Here is a 19737-nt window from a genome sequence, read left to right on the forward strand (position 1 = left end):
GGCGAGGCATCGCAGCTTCCAGGGCACCACGAACTCCTCGGAGGAGAAGTCGGCGCGGGGGGGGAGGTAGTTGTTGCGCAGGTACGCGCGGGGGTCGAAGCGCTCGTAGCCCTCGCGGAGCTCGGCCAGGCTGCTCATGGCGGGGGGGCTGCGGCTCCCGCGCCCGGGAATCGCCTTTTATCCCTGTCCGGGCCCGGGGGGGGCGACGGGGAGCCGTGACGGCCCCATCCATCCAGCCCCCCGTCCCTCCATCCATCATCCATCCCGGCTCCCAGCCGTCCATCCATCCCCGGTAACTGGGTTAGCGCCGGAGCCCCGGAGCCATCCCGGAGCTGATAATGCTCCACTGCCCTTCCCGGGCTGAGGGATCCAGGAATCCTGTCCCAGTCCCTGTGTCTGGGACACTGTGACCAGCCCTGCGCTGCCCCAGGGCTGGGAATGCTCATGAGTGTCCCATAGGATGGGAATGGGGAGGGATTGGGATGGGGATAAGGATGGAAAGGGTTTGGGGTGGGGGGAGGAATGTGACTGGGAAGAGGATAGGAATGGTGTGAGATGGGAATGGCAAAGTGGGGGGATTGGGGTGGAATGGGATGGGGATGAGGGTGGGAAGGGTTTGGAATGAGATGAGGGTTGGGGTGGGGGAAATGGAATAGGGGTTGGAATGGAGATAGGAAGGGATTGGAAAGGGATGGGGATGGAAAAAGGATGATGGAGATGGAAAAGGGATTGGCATGAAGTGGGGCTTGGGATGGGAAGGGATTGGGATGGGGCCTATCTGAGCTCACCATCACCAGTGAGCCGAGTGTGCTGGACCCCAGCCCAGCCCTGGCAGGAGCTGCACCATCTCTGCCAGATCCCAGTGCTCCCAGTGCTCCCAGCACTCTGGGACAAGGAGCAGTGCAAGACCCACTTGTGGGGCTGGGGGGGGGTTTGAAGACCCCAAATCCTGTCTGTGCCGGAGCTGTAGGTGGGTGAAGGGGAAGGGACAGGTGGCTCCTGGGAGGAAAGGCCGGGAACGGGGCCGGGATGGAGCCGGGCCGGGCACAGGGAGGGCACAGGGCCTGGCAGGGGCCCAGGGACAGTGGGATCCGGACAGGAACAGCTAATCTGGGCACCGGGGGCCATCCTGGATCCTGGCACCAGGGCAGGCGACAAGGGGGGGTTATATAAGCACAAAGGCCCCCCCTCCCCCCCAAATCCGCCCCCCCAAACCCTGCAGGGCACCCGTGTCCCTGCAGCTGCTGTGCCTCAGTGTCCCACATCCCACAGAAGGTCCCTCCCCCTAAGCCCCCCCCCCCCCCTCCACACCCCCCCCCCAAAGACACCTCCTGCACAGCGTGAGCCTTTTATTGCCGTACAAACACCATCGTTTGTACAACCCCAGCCCCCCCCCCCCCCCCCCCCGGCAGCCCCCCCAGGGCCCCCCCTCGGCCCCGGGCAGGTCTCAGCGCTCCTCATCTTCACATTCCCGTCTCTTTGCCAGGGAAACTGAGTCACGCCGGTGCTGCCGGGAGCCCCCCGAAGCGCGGGAGGCCCCCGACCCGCAGGGACCCGATCCCGACCGGCCCCCACCGCACCCTCAGCGGGGTGGGCTCCCAGGCGCAGGGGAGCCCACCCCCACCTGCCCCCTCCCTCCTGCGCTGCCTCTTCGGGGTGGCTGAGCAGACCCAGGTCTCTGGGTCCCCCCAGCCCCCCAAAATCAGCCTCGTGCCCCCCCAACCCCGACCCCACCCCTCGTCCCCCGTCCCCGCTCAGCCCCGCTGGGCTTCGTGGGAGAGGGAGCGGGAGAGGGTCCGGGGGAGCCCCCCCTTGGCTCCGCGGAGGTCTGGGGGGGCGAAGAGGGGCACGGGGAAGGTGCGGGCGTAGGGCAGGAGGTGCTGGGCCAGGGGTTGCCCCAGGACCCCCACCCGGAGCAGCCCCCAGGGCGAGCGCTGCTGCAGGACCCGCACGGCCCCGCGCTGCTCCAGCGACTCCCGGCGCGCCGTGTCCACCTCCCGCCGGCACCACCTGGGCACGGGGCGTTTGTGAGGGTGAGCACAGGGACCCAGAGCCCCGCGGGGACCCCTCTGTCCTGCTTTTGCCTGTTAGGGGTTACCCCATCCCACTGGGAGACCCTCACCATGTCCTGCACCACCTCATGGGAGCCCCTGGAGCCTCCTGTGTCCCATCCTGTCCAGAAGGGACCCCCAGAGACCCCCATGTCCCACTCCATCCCACCAGGACCCCTGGAGACCCCCTTCTCCCACCCCATCCCGCAGTGACCCCAGGATAACCCCTGTCCTGCACCACCCCATGGCCCCATCAGGGTCCTTGGAGCCCCCAAACCCTATGGAAACATCCCACTTTGGGACCCCTGGAGTCTCCCACAGCCCCAAGAACCCATGGAAACCCCATAGTTTGAGACCCTTGGAGCCCCTCAAAGTCCCATCAGGACCCCTGAGCCACCCACAACCTCAAGACCCTGTGGAACCCCATGGAGCCCCCCACAGTCCCCAGATCCCACAGAAACCCCATATTTTGGGGCCCCGTGGAACCCTCAAAGCCCCCATCATGACCCCTGGAGCTGCCCACAACCCCAAGACCTCATTTGGGACCCTTGGAGCCCCCCACGACCCCAGGACACCACAGAAACCCCACATTCCGGGACCCTTGGAGCCCCCCACAACCCCAACACCCCACGAAAACCCCGTGTCCCTTGGTGTCCCTCGCCCCCAGCACCCCCGTGCCCCCCTGTACCCCCCTGGCCGTGCCCCTCACCGCTCCTCGGGCCGGGTGCTGAGCTCCAGGTCCAGCCACTCGGCGCTGAAGGTCTCTCCCCTGCCCACGTCCCGCTCGCTGACGGAGCAGCCCAGGCGGGCTGAGAGCCCCCCGCCGCAGCCCCCCACCACGCCGGGGCCCACCATGGTGCCAGTGCCCCCCCCCCTGCGCCCGCTCTGCTTTTATGGCCCCGCTCGGGCTATTTTGGGACGTGTCTCTGGCACGGCGGGCACGGGACGGTGCCAAGGAGGGGGTTTTGGGGGGGTGGCACTGCTGACACGTGTCACCCCTGCGTGTGCCACCCACGGGCGTGTACCCCCCCTACTGCCAGCAACGTGATGGCATCGGCGGGACCCCCCCTGGCCCCCACCCAGGGCACGTCCGGCCTTTCCCTGCCCCCGGGACCCCGGAGGGGGTCGATGGACACGGGGGTGCCACTGCCAATGTGGTGCCACTGCCACCCTGTGCCACCAGAGGGACATCGGGGGCCCTCCCTCAGGACAAGGGGGGGGTTCTGGCTGCAGGGCCCCCCAAACAGGCTGTTTATAGGGCTAACAGATGGGTGCCTGCCAGGTGCCAGCGGCCCAGGGCTCAGAGGCACGGGGTTGGTGACAAGGGGGGGACGTGGGGCTCCAGCCCCCTCCCAGACACCCCCCAGCCGTGGGGGTCCCACCCTAGGGAAGCACCGAGGGTTGGGGGGCACGGGGGGCACCCAGTGCAGACGTGGAGGCTCCTCGTCCACGGAGCTGCCGGTGCCACTGCGGGGTGGGGGACAGTGACACCCAGGAGCAGGGACACCCACAGCCACTGCCACCACCCACAGCCAGAGGAGCCTGGAGACCCCACCCTTTGTGCCCGGGGGCCGGGGGGGGGCTTTGGGGTGACCCCATTCCTGGGCTTCGATCCCTGCGGGTGACAAAGGGCACGAGGGGCACGAGGAGCTGCAAACAGTGCAAGGCTTTAATTCCCCCCTCACAGATTTGGGGGGGGTCAGGGGCAGATCCCCAGGCCATGGGGAAGGGGGAGGGAGTGCAGAGAGCCCCGGGGGGGGGGGGGTTTGCTCTGAGTGCCCCCCCCCCCCCTCGTGCCGCCCCCCCGTGGGGGGGGGGGGGCCCTGCACTGCTGCTGCTGCTGTTTTTAGAGCAGCACACGGAGCTCACAGGTAGAGAAACCGCAGTCGCCCCCGCGCCCCCCCAACCCCCAACCCCCCCCTCCACACCCCCAAAAAGGATCAAAGTCTCTGCTTAAGGCAAATCCCGCGCTAGGAGCTGCGGGATTGGGAATGGGGAGGGGCTCGGCCGGCCCCATGGAGGGGGTTTGTGCAGTCCCAGCCGCGCCCCGGGGTGGGGGGCACAGCCCCGGGGGGCACAGGGGGTGTGGGGGGGCACAGGCTGTGCCTAAACCCCGACGTCAGAGCTGGCACGGGGCTTGGCTGTGCCCTCACCTCGCCACGGCCTCCAACCCTGTCCCCTCTTCCTCATGGAATTGGGGCACAAGGACAGGAATTTGGGGGTCACAGCTGAGCCCCCATCCCCTGTGTGGGGCAGGGGGGGTCAGCCCAGCCCCAGAGAAGGGCAGGGCAGGGGTTTGGCACATAACAGTCAGTGGTTCCAGGGCCCCAACAAGGGGGCAGGAGGAGCTGAGCCCCCTGCCCGGGGTCAGCCCAGTGCTGGCAGCAGGGGGTCCTCTCCCTGGGGAGGGGGTGTAGGGTCCTGTCTCCCCCTTCCAGAGCAGAGAGGGCCGTGGAATGTCCTCAGGGCTTGGAGCAGAGCTCGGCCATGCGCTGGCGCAGGTGGAAGGCGAACTCGAACATGGTGGCAGCCAGGCTCTGGTGGATCAGGTACCGCGGCAGCCGACCCTGCAGGGACACAACGGGGCTGGCACAGGGGCTGGGGACTGGCCCCATCCCCCCCCCAGGGCCTTCCAGGGACACAGAATCACGAGTACAAGTTTGGGAATGGGAGCTGCCCTCATCCCACCCCAGGGAGTTCCCGGGATGCAGGAGCCATGGGTGAGGTTTGGGGGTGGGGGCTGGTCCCCTTCCCACCCCAAGGGGTGTTCCAGGGACACAAGTGAGGGTTTTGGGCTGGGGGGCTGCTCCTGTCTCATTCCAAGAAGTTCCAGAGACGTGAAGGCACGAGCAGGATTTGGAGCTGGCGTCTGCCCCCATCCCAACCCATCCCATCCCACCCCATCCCAAGGGGTTCCAGGGACAAGGACACAGAGCCACGAGCAAGGTTTGGGGCTGGGGGCTCCAGAGGGGCTCCAGGGTTGCAGGAGCCCTTTGTGAGGTTTGGGATGGGGGCTCCAGGGATGCTCCAGGGATGCTCCAGGAGCACCACAGCGCGGAGCTGCGGCTCTCGCGGAGCTCCGATCCGGGGGAGGATCTGCAACGTGGTTTGATTTCCCTAAAAAAGCCCTGCACGACTCACCCCCACCCGCCTCAGCCTCGGCTCCGTGATGGGAGATCCAGGAAAAAATAATAATCCCAGTCCCTGTGGGGGGAGGGAGCCCAGGCAGGGCCGGGAGCTGCTCCGGGGGTCCCGAGCAGGGAGGGATGAGTGGGCAACTATCCTGGGGGTCAGGCGGGCACAGGACACCCCCCCTGCCCTCAGATTGGGGGTTCCAGTACAGATTTTTCCCTGGAGAGGGTTTCCTCTCCAATAAAAGGGCAGGAGAGTGCGAGGCCACTGTTCCAGGGGCCATTTCAGTCACCTCCCCACACGGACCCAAACACACACACGTGCGGAATCCTGGAATCCTCCCCCCTCCTGGAGCAGGAAGGGATGAGCCACGGGCTATAAATACCCCTCCAGGGCCAAAGGAAGCAGCGAGCAGCTCCAGAGGGGGTCTGGGCACTGGCAGAGCCCCTCGGGAAGGTGCTGGGAGCAGTTGGGGGTTATTTATAGCTCGGCCGCTCCGGAATTCCTCCCACCGCGGAGGCGGCTCCGGCCCGGGAAGCACAAGGAACCTCTTCTCTTTCCCAGCCCCATCACAGGGGTTTGTTTACCCCCCTCAAACCCCTTACAGGCATCGGAGCCAGATCCATGAAGGAGAAAACACATCCCTGGCACAACGGGGCGGGAGGAGGGCACTGCCCCACTCCAGAGCACTTCCCAAAGCCTTCCCAAAGCCTTTGGCAAGGCAGGCAGGAGCCTCTGGGGGAGGGGAGGGGAGAGGGCCGTGGGAGGGGAAGGAGGGGAGGGCTGGGGCTGCTGCAGCACAGCGATGAATGGAGCCTTTGTGCCGCTGCGGCAGCGCCGTTACCACGTCAACCCGCGGGGGCAGGAACGGGCCCGGCTCTGCTCCTGCTCCCACTCCCGCCCCATCCCGGGCCCTCCCGGGCCACCCTTTTGTCCGGGACACCGGCAAGGCCACCGGCAACAGCTCCACAAAGAGCTCCGGACCTGGGAAACCTCGTTCCCCCGGGGGTGGTCATGGTTGTAGCGGGGGGGTGTTGGAGCTGGGAATTGCCCCTTCGGAGTGTTCCTGGGAGCAGCTACACACAACTCCCATGGCCAACTGTTTTTTGTTCCCAAACTGGATAAAAACCTCCCTTCCCTTCCCCCAGTCCTGCACTCAGAGGTGAAACCCCTAAATGAAATCTCTCAGGTAAGGAAGAGCTTCCCCATCTCCTCACTGGGGCAACGAGGGGGATTCTGGGGTAGTTCAACCTCCATCTGAGTCCCTTCAGGGCAGTGTTTGATAAGGAACCATTCCCATGGCTGCTGGGATCCAGGAGCAGGGCCCTGGGATGACAGAGCCCCCGGGAGAGCTGCGCTGGGGACCAGGAACCGGCTTTACCTTCAGATCCGTGTTGAGAATCCAGATGAAGGTGCAGACCCTGGGGTTGCTGGGACACTTCAGGACGATGAATCCTCCGGGTCCATTCTCACCCCTGTGGAGCAGAGCCAAGAGGATCAGCCAGAGCCAGGGCTGGCTGGAATCCCATGCCACCCCGGGATGCTCCGTGCGGATCCTGCCCAGCAGCCAGGGCCCGGTAGGGCAGGAGCAGATGTGGAGAGCCCAGGAAGGTGTTCCTTGGCTCCAGGTGCACGAGCCAGCACGGCAGGGCAGGCTTCCCACAGGTGCCTTGGCAGCGGTGGTGCCAGAGCAGCAGCTCTGCCTCTGGACGGTGCCAGCTCTTCCCCACGGGAAGGTTTCCCAGCCAGGCACAACCAAGAGGTCCCAGGGAAGCCCTGTGTGCTCAGGACAGGCTCAGGACAAGGATCCCGTCAATCCAGCCCCCAGATCCTTGCCGGCACCATCTGATCCATCTCCGAGACGGGAGCTGTGCACACACACCCAGCCCAGACACAAGTTTCCCTTCCCTCCCCAGAACACACTGTTTTTGCTGGGTATATTTGTTCAAGGATTTTTTCCAGGCCTCGAAGTCCCCTGCTCTTAAATGGAGTGAGGCAGCTCTGAGATAAAATGGCAATTACTTTAACCAGATTATAGGGAAAAACGACGTGGGAGCGCGGCGGCACAGCTGGGCCCTGGCAGGAACAAGGAGTCCTTGTCTGCTGAGCCCAACCCTGCCAGGACCCAGCACCAGCCTGGTTCTTCTGAACAGCAGAGGCCAAAGCCCTGCTGAGATTTTGGGAGCTGCTCCATCCTTCTTTCACCCATGGGACCTTCTCTCCACGTCTTAAACTCAGCTTACGAGGAGCACAAGGCATGTGAGAGGCTGGGAGTACATCCAGGTGCTTACTGCCCCTCTGAAATTCCTGCTGCACAAACAGGATGCGGACTGGGACGGGGCTGGTGCTGCTGCTGGTTGGGCACCTCCACTCCCCTGAGCTGGGAAACGCCCCAGCAGCACTGACAGCACAGAGAGTTTCTTGAACAAAGGGAGACAAGCAAGGGAAGCGAGGTTTGGCTCCACAAATAGCTCGGCTTCCTGCAAGCCCTGCCAGGAAAGGCAGCAGGGTTTGCAGCTAAGTGGCTCTTTGCCCTAAAGCTTCGTTTGAAGTGAGTGATCCCAGCTGAGAAAAAGAGCTCCGGGCTCTTACCTGACGTACTTGGAGAGAGGAGGCTTCAGGCTGTGCGTGGTCGATATCCCTGAGGAAACGTACCTGTCCCTTCTCCTCTCGATCCGACGCACGTTCACGAAATCCCTGAGCAAAGAAAGGGCACTGCCTGCTCAGAACACACACATGGCATGTGGAGGGAGCAGATCCCGCTCCCCTGACTGCTGGGAAAGGCTGTGGCAGGGCTGTGTCAACACAGGGACAAAGCACAGCCAGCACTGATATGTGGGAGCCCGACCGAGCGGCCGCCTGAGGTTTGGAGCTCTGAGAATCCTGCCAGGAATGTCTGGAGGAAAATTTCAGGGGCTGCTTGCCCTTGGGAGGGTCACACAGCAGTGACACCGGAGCTCCCAGCCAGCCCAAAGCATTCCCAGTGCCCTCAGAGGGCTCTCCCCGTGGTTTGGGGGGTGTTTTGGGGGCTCAGCATGAACAGAGTGGGATGAACTGACCTTGGGGAAACCACCCCTCCGGCAGCTCCGGCCGCCACATCGTACGAGACAATCGTGTTGTCCTCGATCCGCTGCAAGATCTGGGGAGGGGATAAATAAAAACAAGAGAGATTCACTCAGGCTGTGCCTCCAAGTGCCAAGAGCTGGGGGATACAGACCCTCCCCCAAACCAGCACTGGGATCAGAGCACCCACAGGGTCTCTGGCAGCAGAGGGGGGCGAGTTTGCTGGTGGTGTGTGACGGGTTCGTCTCCCGAGTTTTTTGGGGGGCACAGGTGTCACCTCCAGCTCCCCAGCACAACGCCCAGACGCTCCAGCGAGCACAGGCAGGCTCAGCTCAGCCTTGGCCCCTCTCCCTGCCCACCTCACGGGCTCTTGGCCGGGTTCAGGCAGCGGCTGCCGCGCGGCGCTGGGATGAGCGGCGGAGATTTAACGCCTCAGCGACTGGGACCCAGCTCGGCTCCAGCACGGCCTGGGCACTGCCAGCAGCCTGTGCTGGGCTGGGAAGCTCCAGCTCTCCGCTCCAAGGAGCTCCTGTGATTAAGCCATCTTTGTCCAGCACGCTCACCTGGCACACTGCCACTGTTCTGTTCCACAGGATCATCTTCTCCGGCTGGAGAATCACCTCCTGGTAAACCAGCTCGGGAGAGCACTGCAGGAAAGCCTGAGGACACAGCCAGAGCAGTCAGCCAGGCCCTCTGCTCCCCTTGGGGAAGATTATTTTTAAGGAACACAGGGCAGGACACAAAGGACATGGGGGATCATACTGGAAACCGGCCTGGCTTGTGTACAGCCAAAGCCACGGGTGTCACCCCTCTCCCAGTGCTCCCAGGGGACCGGGGGGCACAAACCCACAGGGTTTGGGAGCACTGAGCTCTGTGCTGGTGTGAGGGCAAGGATCTGTCTGTTTGCCTCTTCTCCCACCCCAATTCCCAGCAGCTCCCTGTGCACCATTGCTTTGGGAAGCCGCATTTTAGACTCTCCAAGCCATTCCAAGCTCCACCACGCCCACCATCCATTCCCCCCACTCGCACATCCCCACGGGACCAGGGATCTTTGGAGGCAAACGGTTAATGCAGTAAAAGTGGGACCATCCAGCTTTTCCTGGTGAACACACACAAGAGCTGCTCCACTGGCAGCTCCTGCCAGCGAGGCAACATATGCACTGGAACAAAGAGAAGCCACGGCAGCGCCGCCGCTTCATTAGAGCGTGGTTCCCAGCCAAGGCTCTCCAGCTTGGGAGAGGGCACGGAGCAAGGCACTTCCGAGCGGCTCTTCCCGGTGCCAGGCAGAAGCAGACGCCTGCTCAGCCCTGGTCTTGCTGGCAATTAGTTCCAATTAGCCTCCTTGGTCAGATTAGCCCGAGATGCTGGGGTTGGAAGCGAGTCTTGCAGTCACCTGCTCCCAATTCTCCCGGCAGAGTCCGGGGCCCGGGATGTTTGCTGGGGAGTTTGTCTGCCGGCCAAGGGGTTTTCCTGGAGAGATTCCCCAGTGCAGTTCATCTGTCTCAAGCACAGGGAGCGTGTTCTGCAGCCCTGACCTGTCCTGAAAGCTGAGCTGTGGCCCTTTGCCTGTGCCAGACTGGCTGAGGAATCGATCCAGGGAGGTTCTTACCTTTAAAATAAAGGTCTTGCCGTGGAAAGGGATTTCAAAAGTGTAAACAACATCACCAAAGTCCTGTGCAAGAGATAAGAAAGTTGTATTTGTGTAAGCAAAAGGAATTGCTCCTATCTGGGGTGAAGCCAGGCAAAACCCTGAGGTTCCTCCCACCCCGAGGGATCCCCTTCTCCCCTCCAATGTCCCCCTGTCCCCCACAGCGGGCACAGAAACCGCCCCGAGCACGTTTCAGCTGCCCGTGCCCAAACTTCCATCAACAAAACAACATCCAGAGAGGCAGCAGGGGTGAGACAGAAAAAGAATCCGCCCCGTGCCAGCCTGCAAAACCCACGTCAAGGTCAAACTCTCTTTGCAGCACCGGGGCAGGAGAGGGGGGTCGGTGCCAGCGCTGCTGGTGCCACCGATGCCGGAGCTGAGCCCCCCCTCGAGGGGCTGGGCATGGGCACAGGAAAACCTTTCATCGTTAGCCCTGTGTTAAACTCTGATTAGTCTATTTAAATCCATCCCCCTTTGGAAAAAGAAAACAATCTGCCCAGCTAGTTTGGCACCAGACAAAGGATCACTTGACAGGGGAATCTGAAACACCAGATGAGACAGCACTTTGCAGGGCTCGCACCTCCCCAGTCGTGTTTCCACCCCGGAAAAAAGAAACCCTGGTTGGGTTTGGGGGGCAGAGACACCTCCTCTTTCTCCCTACCCTTCAGAGCTCTGGGAACCCCAGAAAACTCTGGGGTGGGCAAAGACACATCCTAGATTTACACTCCAGGTCCCTGTGCTGGGGAAGGGGGGACACCAGTGGATTTGGGGGTGGGAAGAGCAGTTTGTACCCCACACTTCCTGCTGCCACGTGGGCCAAGACCCCAGTTTGGGTTCGCCCAGCAGACTCCAAGGCACCTTTCTAAGGAGTAAGAGCTGAGCTGGAGCCATGGGAGCAGCATTCCAGTGCTCACCCCAAAGGTGAGCCCTCCAACCCTGCCCACCCACCACTGGCCAGAGGGAGGAGGGCTGGGCTCCTGCTCCCGTCAAACTGCAAGGCAATTAAACGTCTAATTAAATAAGAGGAGATTTTGCATTTAACTGAACTGGAAGAGATTCCTAATTCAATCAGGTAATTGTAACGCTTGTTAATTTTTCATGGCGCAAGGAGGCTTCCAAAGCCTCGTTTGTCCCGGTTTTTGCTAAGCCATCCGTGCCCTCTGCCAGCTCTGGGAGGTGGGGGACACACCACACTTGCATTGTTTTTCTCGAACTTCCAGTTCTCCTCCTGGGCGAGGATTTGGTCCACGACCTCCATGGCCTCCTTGCCTTGTCGGACATACTCCTTTTCCTGGGAAAGCAGGGAGGGGTTTCATTAGCTGGGCGTGCAGGAGGCCTGAGGGGGGTGTGTAAGGCTGCTCCCCCCCCCCCACCCCGCCTCTCCAGGCTGGCACAGGGAAAAGGGGATCAGAAATCTCTTAATTTGGGTCACAGAGGCCTCATTTTGGAGCTCCAAGTCACGCTCCCTGCCCTGGCTCGGATCCACACACCAGCTGCGGCTCCTGCCTCAGCGTGAGGGCTTCCAGCAGGCAAAGGGCTCTGGGATGTGCAGCTTCCTTCCTGGAGTAGCCACAACGGGGGCTGAACGGCAGCAGGACCATTGGAAAAAGCCACAAAGCCCATGCCCAGCCAGGTTTTGGGGAGGTGAAGGGCCACCCCGCAAGTCATGGGGACAGGGAGGTGATGCCCATGCTGGAATGCAACCAAAAAAGCAGGGATGGAAGGAGGACAGGCAGGAGCAGAGCCAGGACACATCCCTGTGGGATGCTGCAGGGAAGAAGACACAGCCCTGGGGGAGTGGGGTGAAGCTGGGGGGCTCAGAGGACCCTTGCTGTGGTAGCCACAAGGGGCTCAGCCACACAGTCCCGGAGCAGAGGGTGTGGAATGGGGGACAGCAGGACTGGGGAGATTCCCACAGCCCCACATCAGCCTGGAGAGGGACAGGGACAGTCCCAGCCTCGGGCTGTGCTGCCTCAGTTTACCTGAGCTGTCAAGGGCTTTCTCCCTGTGCCTTCCTCATCCGACTCATTGTCCGACCCTGAGGGGAAACATCCAATTAATTCACAGTTAACGAAGGTCCCACTGGTACAACCCTCTGACCTTCTCCTGGGGGCAGTGTCTGATCCCTGTCCCGTATCCAACGGGAAGGGCTGTCAGTGAGGATGACTCCAGCCCTGTCTCCCTGAACACCTGCTCAGCTCTGGAGGGCTGAGCTCATCCTGGGTGTCAGATACACCAGGATAACAGCTCTGGAGAGCTGAGCTCATCCCTGGTGTCACCTACACTGGGATAACAGCTCTGGAAGGCTGAGCTCATCCCTGGTGTCAGATACACCGGGATAACAGCTCCAGGTGACATCTCCCTGCTCCAGTGCCAGCACAGTTGGTGTCCCAGGGCAGTTTCCCAGGGCAGGGACGTGCTGCCAGCCCTGTTCCTCCCCTGCCTGTGCCCACCCGCCCCCGTGCCCTCATCCCCAGGCAGCCTTTTCCAAGCACACAGCTCAGAGGATTTAATCCCAAGCCCACACAAGGCTCCAGTTTCCCAGGAAGCTGCATCCTGGCACGTGGGGCCCAGGGTGGCTCCGACAAAAAGGTGGCACAGGGACAGTGTGGAGGGTGAGGAGAGGGGTCCCTGTTTGGCAGTGTCAGTCCTTGGAGGCTCAGGAAAGGGATGGTGGAGGTGAGGAATGTCGTGAGGATGAGCTGGGAAGGGAGGGGAGGGCTCAGGGGAGGAGAACAGCACTTCTTACCTGCAAAGGACTCGGGGGGGGAGTAGAACTGCCCCTCAGAGAGGGCCCGGGGGTAGAGCAGGGGCCGTGAGGCCGCAGCCTGGGCTGCCAGATACCCTGGGAACAGGAGCACAGGGATTACACACTGGCATCCCCACCCAGGGGTCCCAGCCCTGCCCGAACACCCTCCCAGCCACTTGTTTCCCACATTTTCCCCTGAGTTTTCCCACTGACACCAGCCAGCCCATGAGCTTTGCAGCTCCTGTTGCCTCATCTTTTGTCTGAGACGTTTTATCTGCCCGGAGATCAATGGGCTCTTCTGCCTGTCAAATAATCCAAAGGCGATTAAGCATCTAATTAAATAAGAGCTTCCCCTGGAAGCAATTTGGAACCTGAGCCTAATCCAATAGAGGCATTAAACACTTGATCATTTTTCATCTTAAAGCCTCCTTGCAAGACCCAAACATCCTCTGGTGCTTTCCAGTCAGTCAGAGCATTTTTGATCCAGCCCTGCCTGACAAATGCCCCCTCATTCAGTGCCACTTCCCAGCCAGTGAGGCCTGGAAGAGGGACAAATCCTTGTGCTGCTGCAGGAATGGGCAGCTATTCCAGTCCAGGATGAGCACCCGTTTCCTGGAAGGACCCTGGGGGTTACAGGGTGACGTGGAAAGCATTAGGTCAGGCTCAGTTTGTGCTCAGGGTGACCTCAGAGACCACAGGCTGTGGAATGTCACACCCCATAACTCACACCGTGCCCCATAACTGCAGCAATCCTCCTGGAAAGGTCTCCAGACAGATTCAAGCACAGGGATCAGGGACATGGAGTCCAACACTCTGCCTGGCATTTGCCTCACTGCTTCCAAACACTTTCTCCCATGCAGAGGATCCAGACACTAGGGAATCTGGCACATTTTTCTCCCCTCAATTAAAAGATGCTTTTTATAATCTGGTATTTTCTTCCCCTGAAGGAACTCGTACACCATTAGCAGAACTGACTCAGGCACTTCCCATCCCAGCCAGCCTGGAGATGCCTTCTCCAGAAATGTCAGATAAAAGGTGCTGCCAAAGCAGCAGCAACCCCAGGCCTGGTGCCTTCATCCAACCCCTACCAAGGAGGAGCTGGTAGGTACTCACATCGCTCCTCTTCTGCTTCCTGAGTGAGGACTTTAAAATCCAGGAACCAGGTCTCCAGCCAGGCAATGACAAACGAGACGATGGGAAGCAAGTAGCCAAAAGCCCCTTTGGTCAGAAGCTGCGTGGAGGAAAACACAGGGAATTACCCAAATGGGATTAAAAAAAAAACCAAATCAACCAGCATCAAGGAAGCAGGAAGGGAGCGCAGGGAAACCAACCTCGGAGAGGATGACCTTCACAATCAGGAAGGCACTGGAGACCAGTGTGGTGACCTGGAAGGTGAATTGATGTGGCTCAGATAAATAAATAAGCGCCTCAGATCCCCGTGAAGCCCAGGGGGAGAGGGAAAATGAAAGCAGGAGAGGCCAAAGTGGCTCTTACCGCGATGACCCACCAGTGGCGCAGGCGGATGACGGCGTAGCCCAGGAGCAGCACCACGAACCGAAACAGGGCCAGGAGCTGCACCAACACCCCCCCAGACACACCAGTCACTGCCCCTGCCCCAGTGCCAGCTGCTGGGGGGGCAGGGACAGGCACCAGCTCCCGAGGGACAGGCGGAGTCAAGGTTGTGACCGGCTGGGAATCGAGTCTTGGGTTGTGGGGACACCCCGGACCCTCCCTGTCTCCCCTCCCCGAGCCCTGCAGGAGGCTGAGATACTCACAAATATGTCAAAGAAAGAGCTCTTGAACTTGTAATCAATGATTTCATCCTTCAGGTTCTTCTGGATGCCATCCTTGGTCTGAGGGGAGAGACAGGGAAGCAGGAAGCTGCTGAGTGCACTGATAAGGAACTCCCGGGAGAAGGAGCCCGGTCAAGCAGTGCCTGGGGTTATGGCCAGGGCAAGGAAGGCACCTGGAATACAAATGCTGCCCAGCACAGGAGCAGGGAGGATCCCACGGCACATTTCCCCCTGGGATTCACACTGAGGAGCGTGGGTTGGGCAGGCAGGGACAATTAAACACCTCTGCGTGCTGATTTCCAGCACCCAAATCCGCTCCTCTGGCTCAGCACAGCCAGAGCCACCAGATCCTGAAGGCCCTGGATGGGCACCTCCCACTGCTTCCAAGTGACAGACTTCAGAGGAACAGGAGGGGACGTGGAATAAATGGAAAACCGCAGGAAAATGCTTCTGCAGCACCTTCAGTAACGCACTGAGCCATCAGAACATCTCCCTGCCAGGGCTCTCGGGGTCACCCAGGACCTGGGGGGTTGTTTAAGGATCCTCCTCCTGCCAAGCACTGAGGGGTCCCCTCTCCCTCCTTCCCAGCCACAGCTTCCCACAGCTCACAGCAGCACTCCAGGAAACGTGATGGAAGGAGGGAACCAGTAGGTTCAAACGTGCTGGCAAAGGGAAGAGGGAGGAAAGGAGGATGCCCAGCCACTGGAAGAGGCAAAACCACTCCCTGGGATTCACGGAAAAGGCTCAGAGAGGAGCATTCCCCCCTCACCCTGAGATAATCCCGGGTCTGACAGCCCTGGCACCACAAATCCTGGGAGCTGGGATGGCTGTCTGTGAGGAGATGGGACAAGTGCTGCACCTTCAGGCTGTTGGTCCGAGCTGGGCCCAGCTGGTTGGGAGGGGCTGGATGTGAGGAGCTCTTGGATGGGCTGTGAGGAACGAGGTGGTGGATCTCGGGCCAGCCCTTGGCAGGAGGTGTCCTGGCACCCTCCAAGGGCAGGAGAGGAGCTATTGGGAAGGGATCCCTCTGGGCAAGGCTTAAAATCCAGGGAGGCAAGGAGAGGGGACAAAGCAGTGCTGGGCTGTTCCTCCAGCTGGTCTGTAGCCACAGGACTTGTGCCAGCTTTGCCACCAAGAGCCTCTTCCCACACCACGGGATGCTCCAGGAGGGATGAGACCCAGGCAAAGCTCTGGGTGTTGGCTTTTAAGGGTTGTTTTCAGCTCAAACACAGGCTGTGGACAAGGCAGACAAACGACCCGAGGCATCTCTTTGTCTCTGCAGAATTACAGTTTGCTCTTAACGAGGGGCAATTTGCTCAGCTTATCTCAGAGCCGTTGGGATAACAAAAAGGGAAAAAAAAAAGGCCCATTAGTCATGATACCAAATCGTTGCTCTTCATAACCAGGCAAATAAGCTGCTCTAATAGCTTTAAATATGCAGCATCTCGGCTCGGGGCCCAAATATCAGCAGTTAGTCACTCATTAATGGCTACCTGAACGACCCACGCTCGGCATCACCCTGGTGACCGAGCCAGGATTATCTCCCCGGGGCTGGAATTGCTGGTTTGGAGGCAGCACCTCCCCCTGGGAGAACTGGGACAGGAGCAGGAGGCCGGGGTCCAAACTGGGCGTGCTGGACACCACTGGCATTGCTGGAATGCTGGCTGGGAGATGGTTTTTCCTAAGGGGATGAAGGGCAGGGGTCTCCTGGGGCTCCCAGGGCAGGGTGAGGAGCTGCTGCAAGGACAATCTGTTAAGTGCAGACACACAGTGATAAGAAGGGCAGAGATAAGGGCTGTAAAAGTGAGCAGGATCCAGTGCTGATAACCAAGGGCCAGAGCCCAGGGTCTATCAGATCATCTCTTCCAGGGAAGGACATGGAGTGCCTGAAACCAGTCAGGACTGATCCAGGGAAAATAAAAACAAAACACAGCCCAGGGAGGGACCTGGGCCCAGTGGGATTGGGGTAAATAAACTGGATTTTCCCGGTGGTTGCAACACAGAGCAAAGGCAGCAGTTTGTGACAGTCAGAGGGGACCAAGCCCCTCGTGTTACAGTCCCCTGGGAGGTAGAACAGCACCTCCAGCTTTCCAAAGCTGAGATTAGCAGCAGAATTTTGGGATCAAAGCCCCTCGAGGATCCTCCCCTGCTCCGAGAACACGACAGCAGTGAGCCCAGGGAGCAGCTTTGCTTAAGGCCAGGGGAGCAGCAGGGAAATTTGGCTCAACCTGGTGATTCCAGGAGCCCTGGATCTCGTTAGAACACAACACAGCGTCACAGGGCCGGTGTTAACGACCCTGGACAGCCCCCACAGAGCCCGGGGCAGGAAACGAGCTGGACTTTAGTTTACACTCAGGAACAGCCGGAGCTGGGAAGAGCAAACAAAGATTGGTCCCAGGAGTGCTGGGACAGAGCAATCAACCGAGGGAGCTTAAACAGGGCAAAGATTCCCGGGTTTTGTTTCCTCCAACTCACATTGAGCTCGATGATCCAGAGCAGGGAGATGAAGAGCAGGTCGAAGGTGACGAAGAGGCAGAAGGTCCTCCTCACATCCGAGATGACCTTCCTCTTCTCTGGGGACAAGAAGTAGGGGGAGAAGCCCTGGCTCTGGGAGAGGGAGGAGCTGATGGAGGCGATGGCTGGCAGGCTGCGTTCCAGGTCGTGCTGCAGGTCCGTGGGCTTGTTCATCCTCCGGGATCGGCACCGGGAACGGCGGCGGCGGCAGCGTCACCTGCGGGGGGACAGCAGGGACACTCGGACACCCCTCCTGCCACCCCCCAGAGGCAAATAATCCCATGAACATCAGATATTGGGAGGGAATTCCTCCCTGTGAGGGTGGGGAGGCTCTGGAACAGGTTGCCCAGAGAAGCTGTGGCTGCTCCATCCCTGGAAGTGTCCAAGGCCAGGTTGAAGCAACACAGGATAGTGGAAGGTGTCCCTGCCCATGGCAGGGGGTGGGACTGGAGGGGCTTTAATGCTGTGACAGCAGAAAAAGGAGCCCCAAATCTCACAGAGATGCCATGGCAGAAGGAAAAGGGGCCACAAACCCCATGGAGATGCCATGGCAGAAGGAAAAGGGGCTACAAACCCCATGGAGATGCCATGGAAGCAGAAAAAGGGGCTGCAAACCCCATGGAGATGCTGTGACAGGAGAAGGGACCCCAAACCTCATGGAGATACTATGGCAGCAGGAAAAGGGGCTGCAAATCCCATGGAAAGGCAGTGACAGGAGGAAAAAGGGGTCCCAAACCCCACACAAAGATGTCGTGGAAGCAGGGAAAGGGGCCTCAGGGTGTTTCAGGAGCAGTCCCCAGGATCAGCTCACGCTTCCCTGGGCAGGGAAGGCAAAGCCTCGGGAGCTGAGGGCACAGATCCCAACCTGCACAGCCAGGACAGGACCCTGCTCCCCCCAGGGGTGGGGTGGTGGGTCTGGTGCCCAGCTGGGCCAGGCAGAGCAGCAGGGAGGCAGCAGGGAAGGGGCTGCTCTGTGTCCCAGCCCAGGGCTGGCAGTGCCGGGCACACGCGGTCCCGGCACGAGCGAGGTGCTGGAATTCTGAGCCTGTTTTCCTGCAGCTGTGCCAAGCATTGTACTGAGATGTTTCCTCTCCGTCAGAGGAGCACAAGGAGGGCCCTGTGGAGCTGGAGAGTGACACGGGCACGGGAGACAAACACAGAACGAGGATGCCAGAACAGGTCGGACCAGGGATCTGTCAGTGCCACCTCCCAGTCACCCCCACTCCCTCCCTCCCTCCCAAACCCTCCTGCTCTGGGATGTTTTGCCTCCCAAAAGAACCTCCTCTTGGACTGTTTGTGGTATGAGCTCTGGGGCAGTTCCGTCCCTGCTGAGATCTGTCCACGACAGACCCCAACTGTGACAACCAGGGAAAAACAACACAGGGCTGTGCCCAGGCCTTTGGGAAGGGGCAATCCATGGGGGCAGGTGAAGCTGCCAAGCCCCCTGGACACTGGAGCACCGAGCACAGCCTGATTTGGGGCGACCTGGGGCTAATTTGGATCCCTGAGCCAGCGGCTCCTGCGTCCCATCCCTGGGGAGCAGCAGGGCCGGGAAGGGAACAGAGCTGGACTCCTGTCAAGTCCCTGCTAGTCCCCCCTTTGGAGGCGCTTCCGAAGGAGCTGGAAGCCCTGTCACTTCGGATCAGCCACTCCAGGCGCCGGGCCCGGCTCAAAGTGACAAAAGTTAAGGACATCTGTGGGGGATAAATAATAAATCACCTCACGCCGGGGCCGCCGCCGCCCCCTCCCCCCCTCCTACAGCACTTTGCACTTAGGCAGCCCCCTCCTCCCAACTTTCACAGCGCTTTAAAATCACCCTGGGAGGCTCCAGGGACCCGATCCCGGGATGCCGAGGGGCCAGGGCGGGGTGTTGGGACACGGCAGGACGTGGGGACAAGGTGGGACATGGGGACAAGGTGGGACATGGGGACACGAGGACACGACAGGATATGGGGATATGGGGACACGGCAGCCCTGGTGCAGCTCATCCATCATTAATCCCAGCCTTCCCAAGGAGGTTTAAGCTTGGTTTAGAACACACACCACCCCCTATACACCATCCCAAACCATCCAGGCACTATGGATTCCCGAGGGAACACCAGAGCACCGTGGGGCAGGAATATTGGAAGGCTGAGAGCAGGGCCTGGATGAGAGGGAGCGGAGCAAGGCGGCTGTTCCTGGGTGGCAGATGAATTATTGAGCTCCCCGGTGCTGTATTATGCATTCCAGCATCCTCCGCATCCCGCTCGCTCCTGCAGCCGGGAATGAGGGGGGGGGGAGGTCAGCAGAGGGTCGGGCTCTGCTCCCAGGGAATGAGGACGGGACCAGAGGGAGGAATTCCTTCATGGAAAGGGCGGTCAGGCACTGGAAGGGGCTGCCCAGGGAATAGTGGAGTCTCTATCCCTGGAATGTTCAAAAAAAAAAAGCTGTGGATGCAGCACATGGGGATGTGGGTTAGTGGTGACAGTTAAGGGTTGATTTGGTGGCCTTGGAGGGCTTTTCCAGCCTAAATGACTCCATTAGGAGTCACACAGGGGGGACACTGCAGGGACCCCTCAGAGCTTCTCTGCCTCAAAAAAAAGGGGATTTTTGGACTCTGAGGGAGGATTTTTGCTGGTGAAACCTCCTGGTTTGGGGATCAGGAGGCCACAGGGGCTGCAGGGACCAGGGGTGATTCCATATGGGCAGGGAATCCCAGTGGGAAGTGAGCATGGAAGGGAGGTGGAGGGTTGGGATCTTGATCCAATATCCAGCATCAGCAGGCAGGGAAACACCCCCAGCCCAGTG

General features: G+C 60.5%; 2 protein-coding genes across 3 annotated transcripts in view; both read right to left on the reverse strand.

The window, feature by feature from the left end:
- Positions 1-1634: 1634 nt before the first annotated feature.
- On the reverse strand, positions 1635-2906 carry TCAP (titin-cap). Its single transcript, XM_027666441.1, has 2 exons — positions 2761-2906; positions 1635-2010 (listed from the first exon to the last, which is right to left on the reverse strand). The coding sequence occupies exons 1-2, from the start codon at positions 2904-2906 to the stop codon at positions 1755-1757; spliced, it is 402 nt and encodes a 133-aa protein (XP_027522242.1). The 3' UTR covers positions 1635-1754.
- Positions 2907-3702: 796 nt separating this feature from the next.
- The window catches only part of STARD3 (StAR related lipid transfer domain containing 3), a 17176-nt gene continuing 1141 nt past the window's right edge, over positions 3703-19737 (reverse strand). For both annotated transcript variants that reach the window (XM_027666439.1, XM_027666440.1), the window contains exons 2-15: positions 16912-17167; positions 14419-14496; positions 14138-14215; positions 13975-14028; positions 13757-13874; positions 12644-12739; positions 11877-11932; positions 11093-11185; positions 9856-9918; positions 8810-8905; positions 8243-8322; positions 7776-7880; positions 6565-6658; positions 3703-4618 (exon numbers count right to left, since the gene is read on the reverse strand). In XM_027666439.1, coding sequence (XP_027522240.1) covers positions 4514-4618; positions 6565-6658; positions 7776-7880; positions 8243-8322; positions 8810-8905; positions 9856-9918; positions 11093-11185; positions 11877-11932; positions 12644-12739; positions 13757-13874; positions 13975-14028; positions 14138-14215; positions 14419-14496; positions 16912-17124 — 1329 coding nt within the window. In that variant the 5' untranslated portion in view covers positions 17125-17167 and the 3' untranslated portion in view covers positions 3703-4513. The remainder of the gene's footprint in view (positions 4619-6564; positions 6659-7775; positions 7881-8242; positions 8323-8809; positions 8906-9855; positions 9919-11092; positions 11186-11876; positions 11933-12643; positions 12740-13756; positions 13875-13974; positions 14029-14137; positions 14216-14418; positions 14497-16911; positions 17168-19737) is intronic.

This window comes from Corapipo altera, unplaced genomic scaffold (genome assembly GCF_003945725.1).
Source record: "Corapipo altera isolate COAL_440 unplaced genomic scaffold, ASM394572v1 200, whole genome shotgun sequence".
Lineage (NCBI taxonomy): Eukaryota > Metazoa > Chordata > Aves > Passeriformes > Pipridae > Corapipo > Corapipo altera.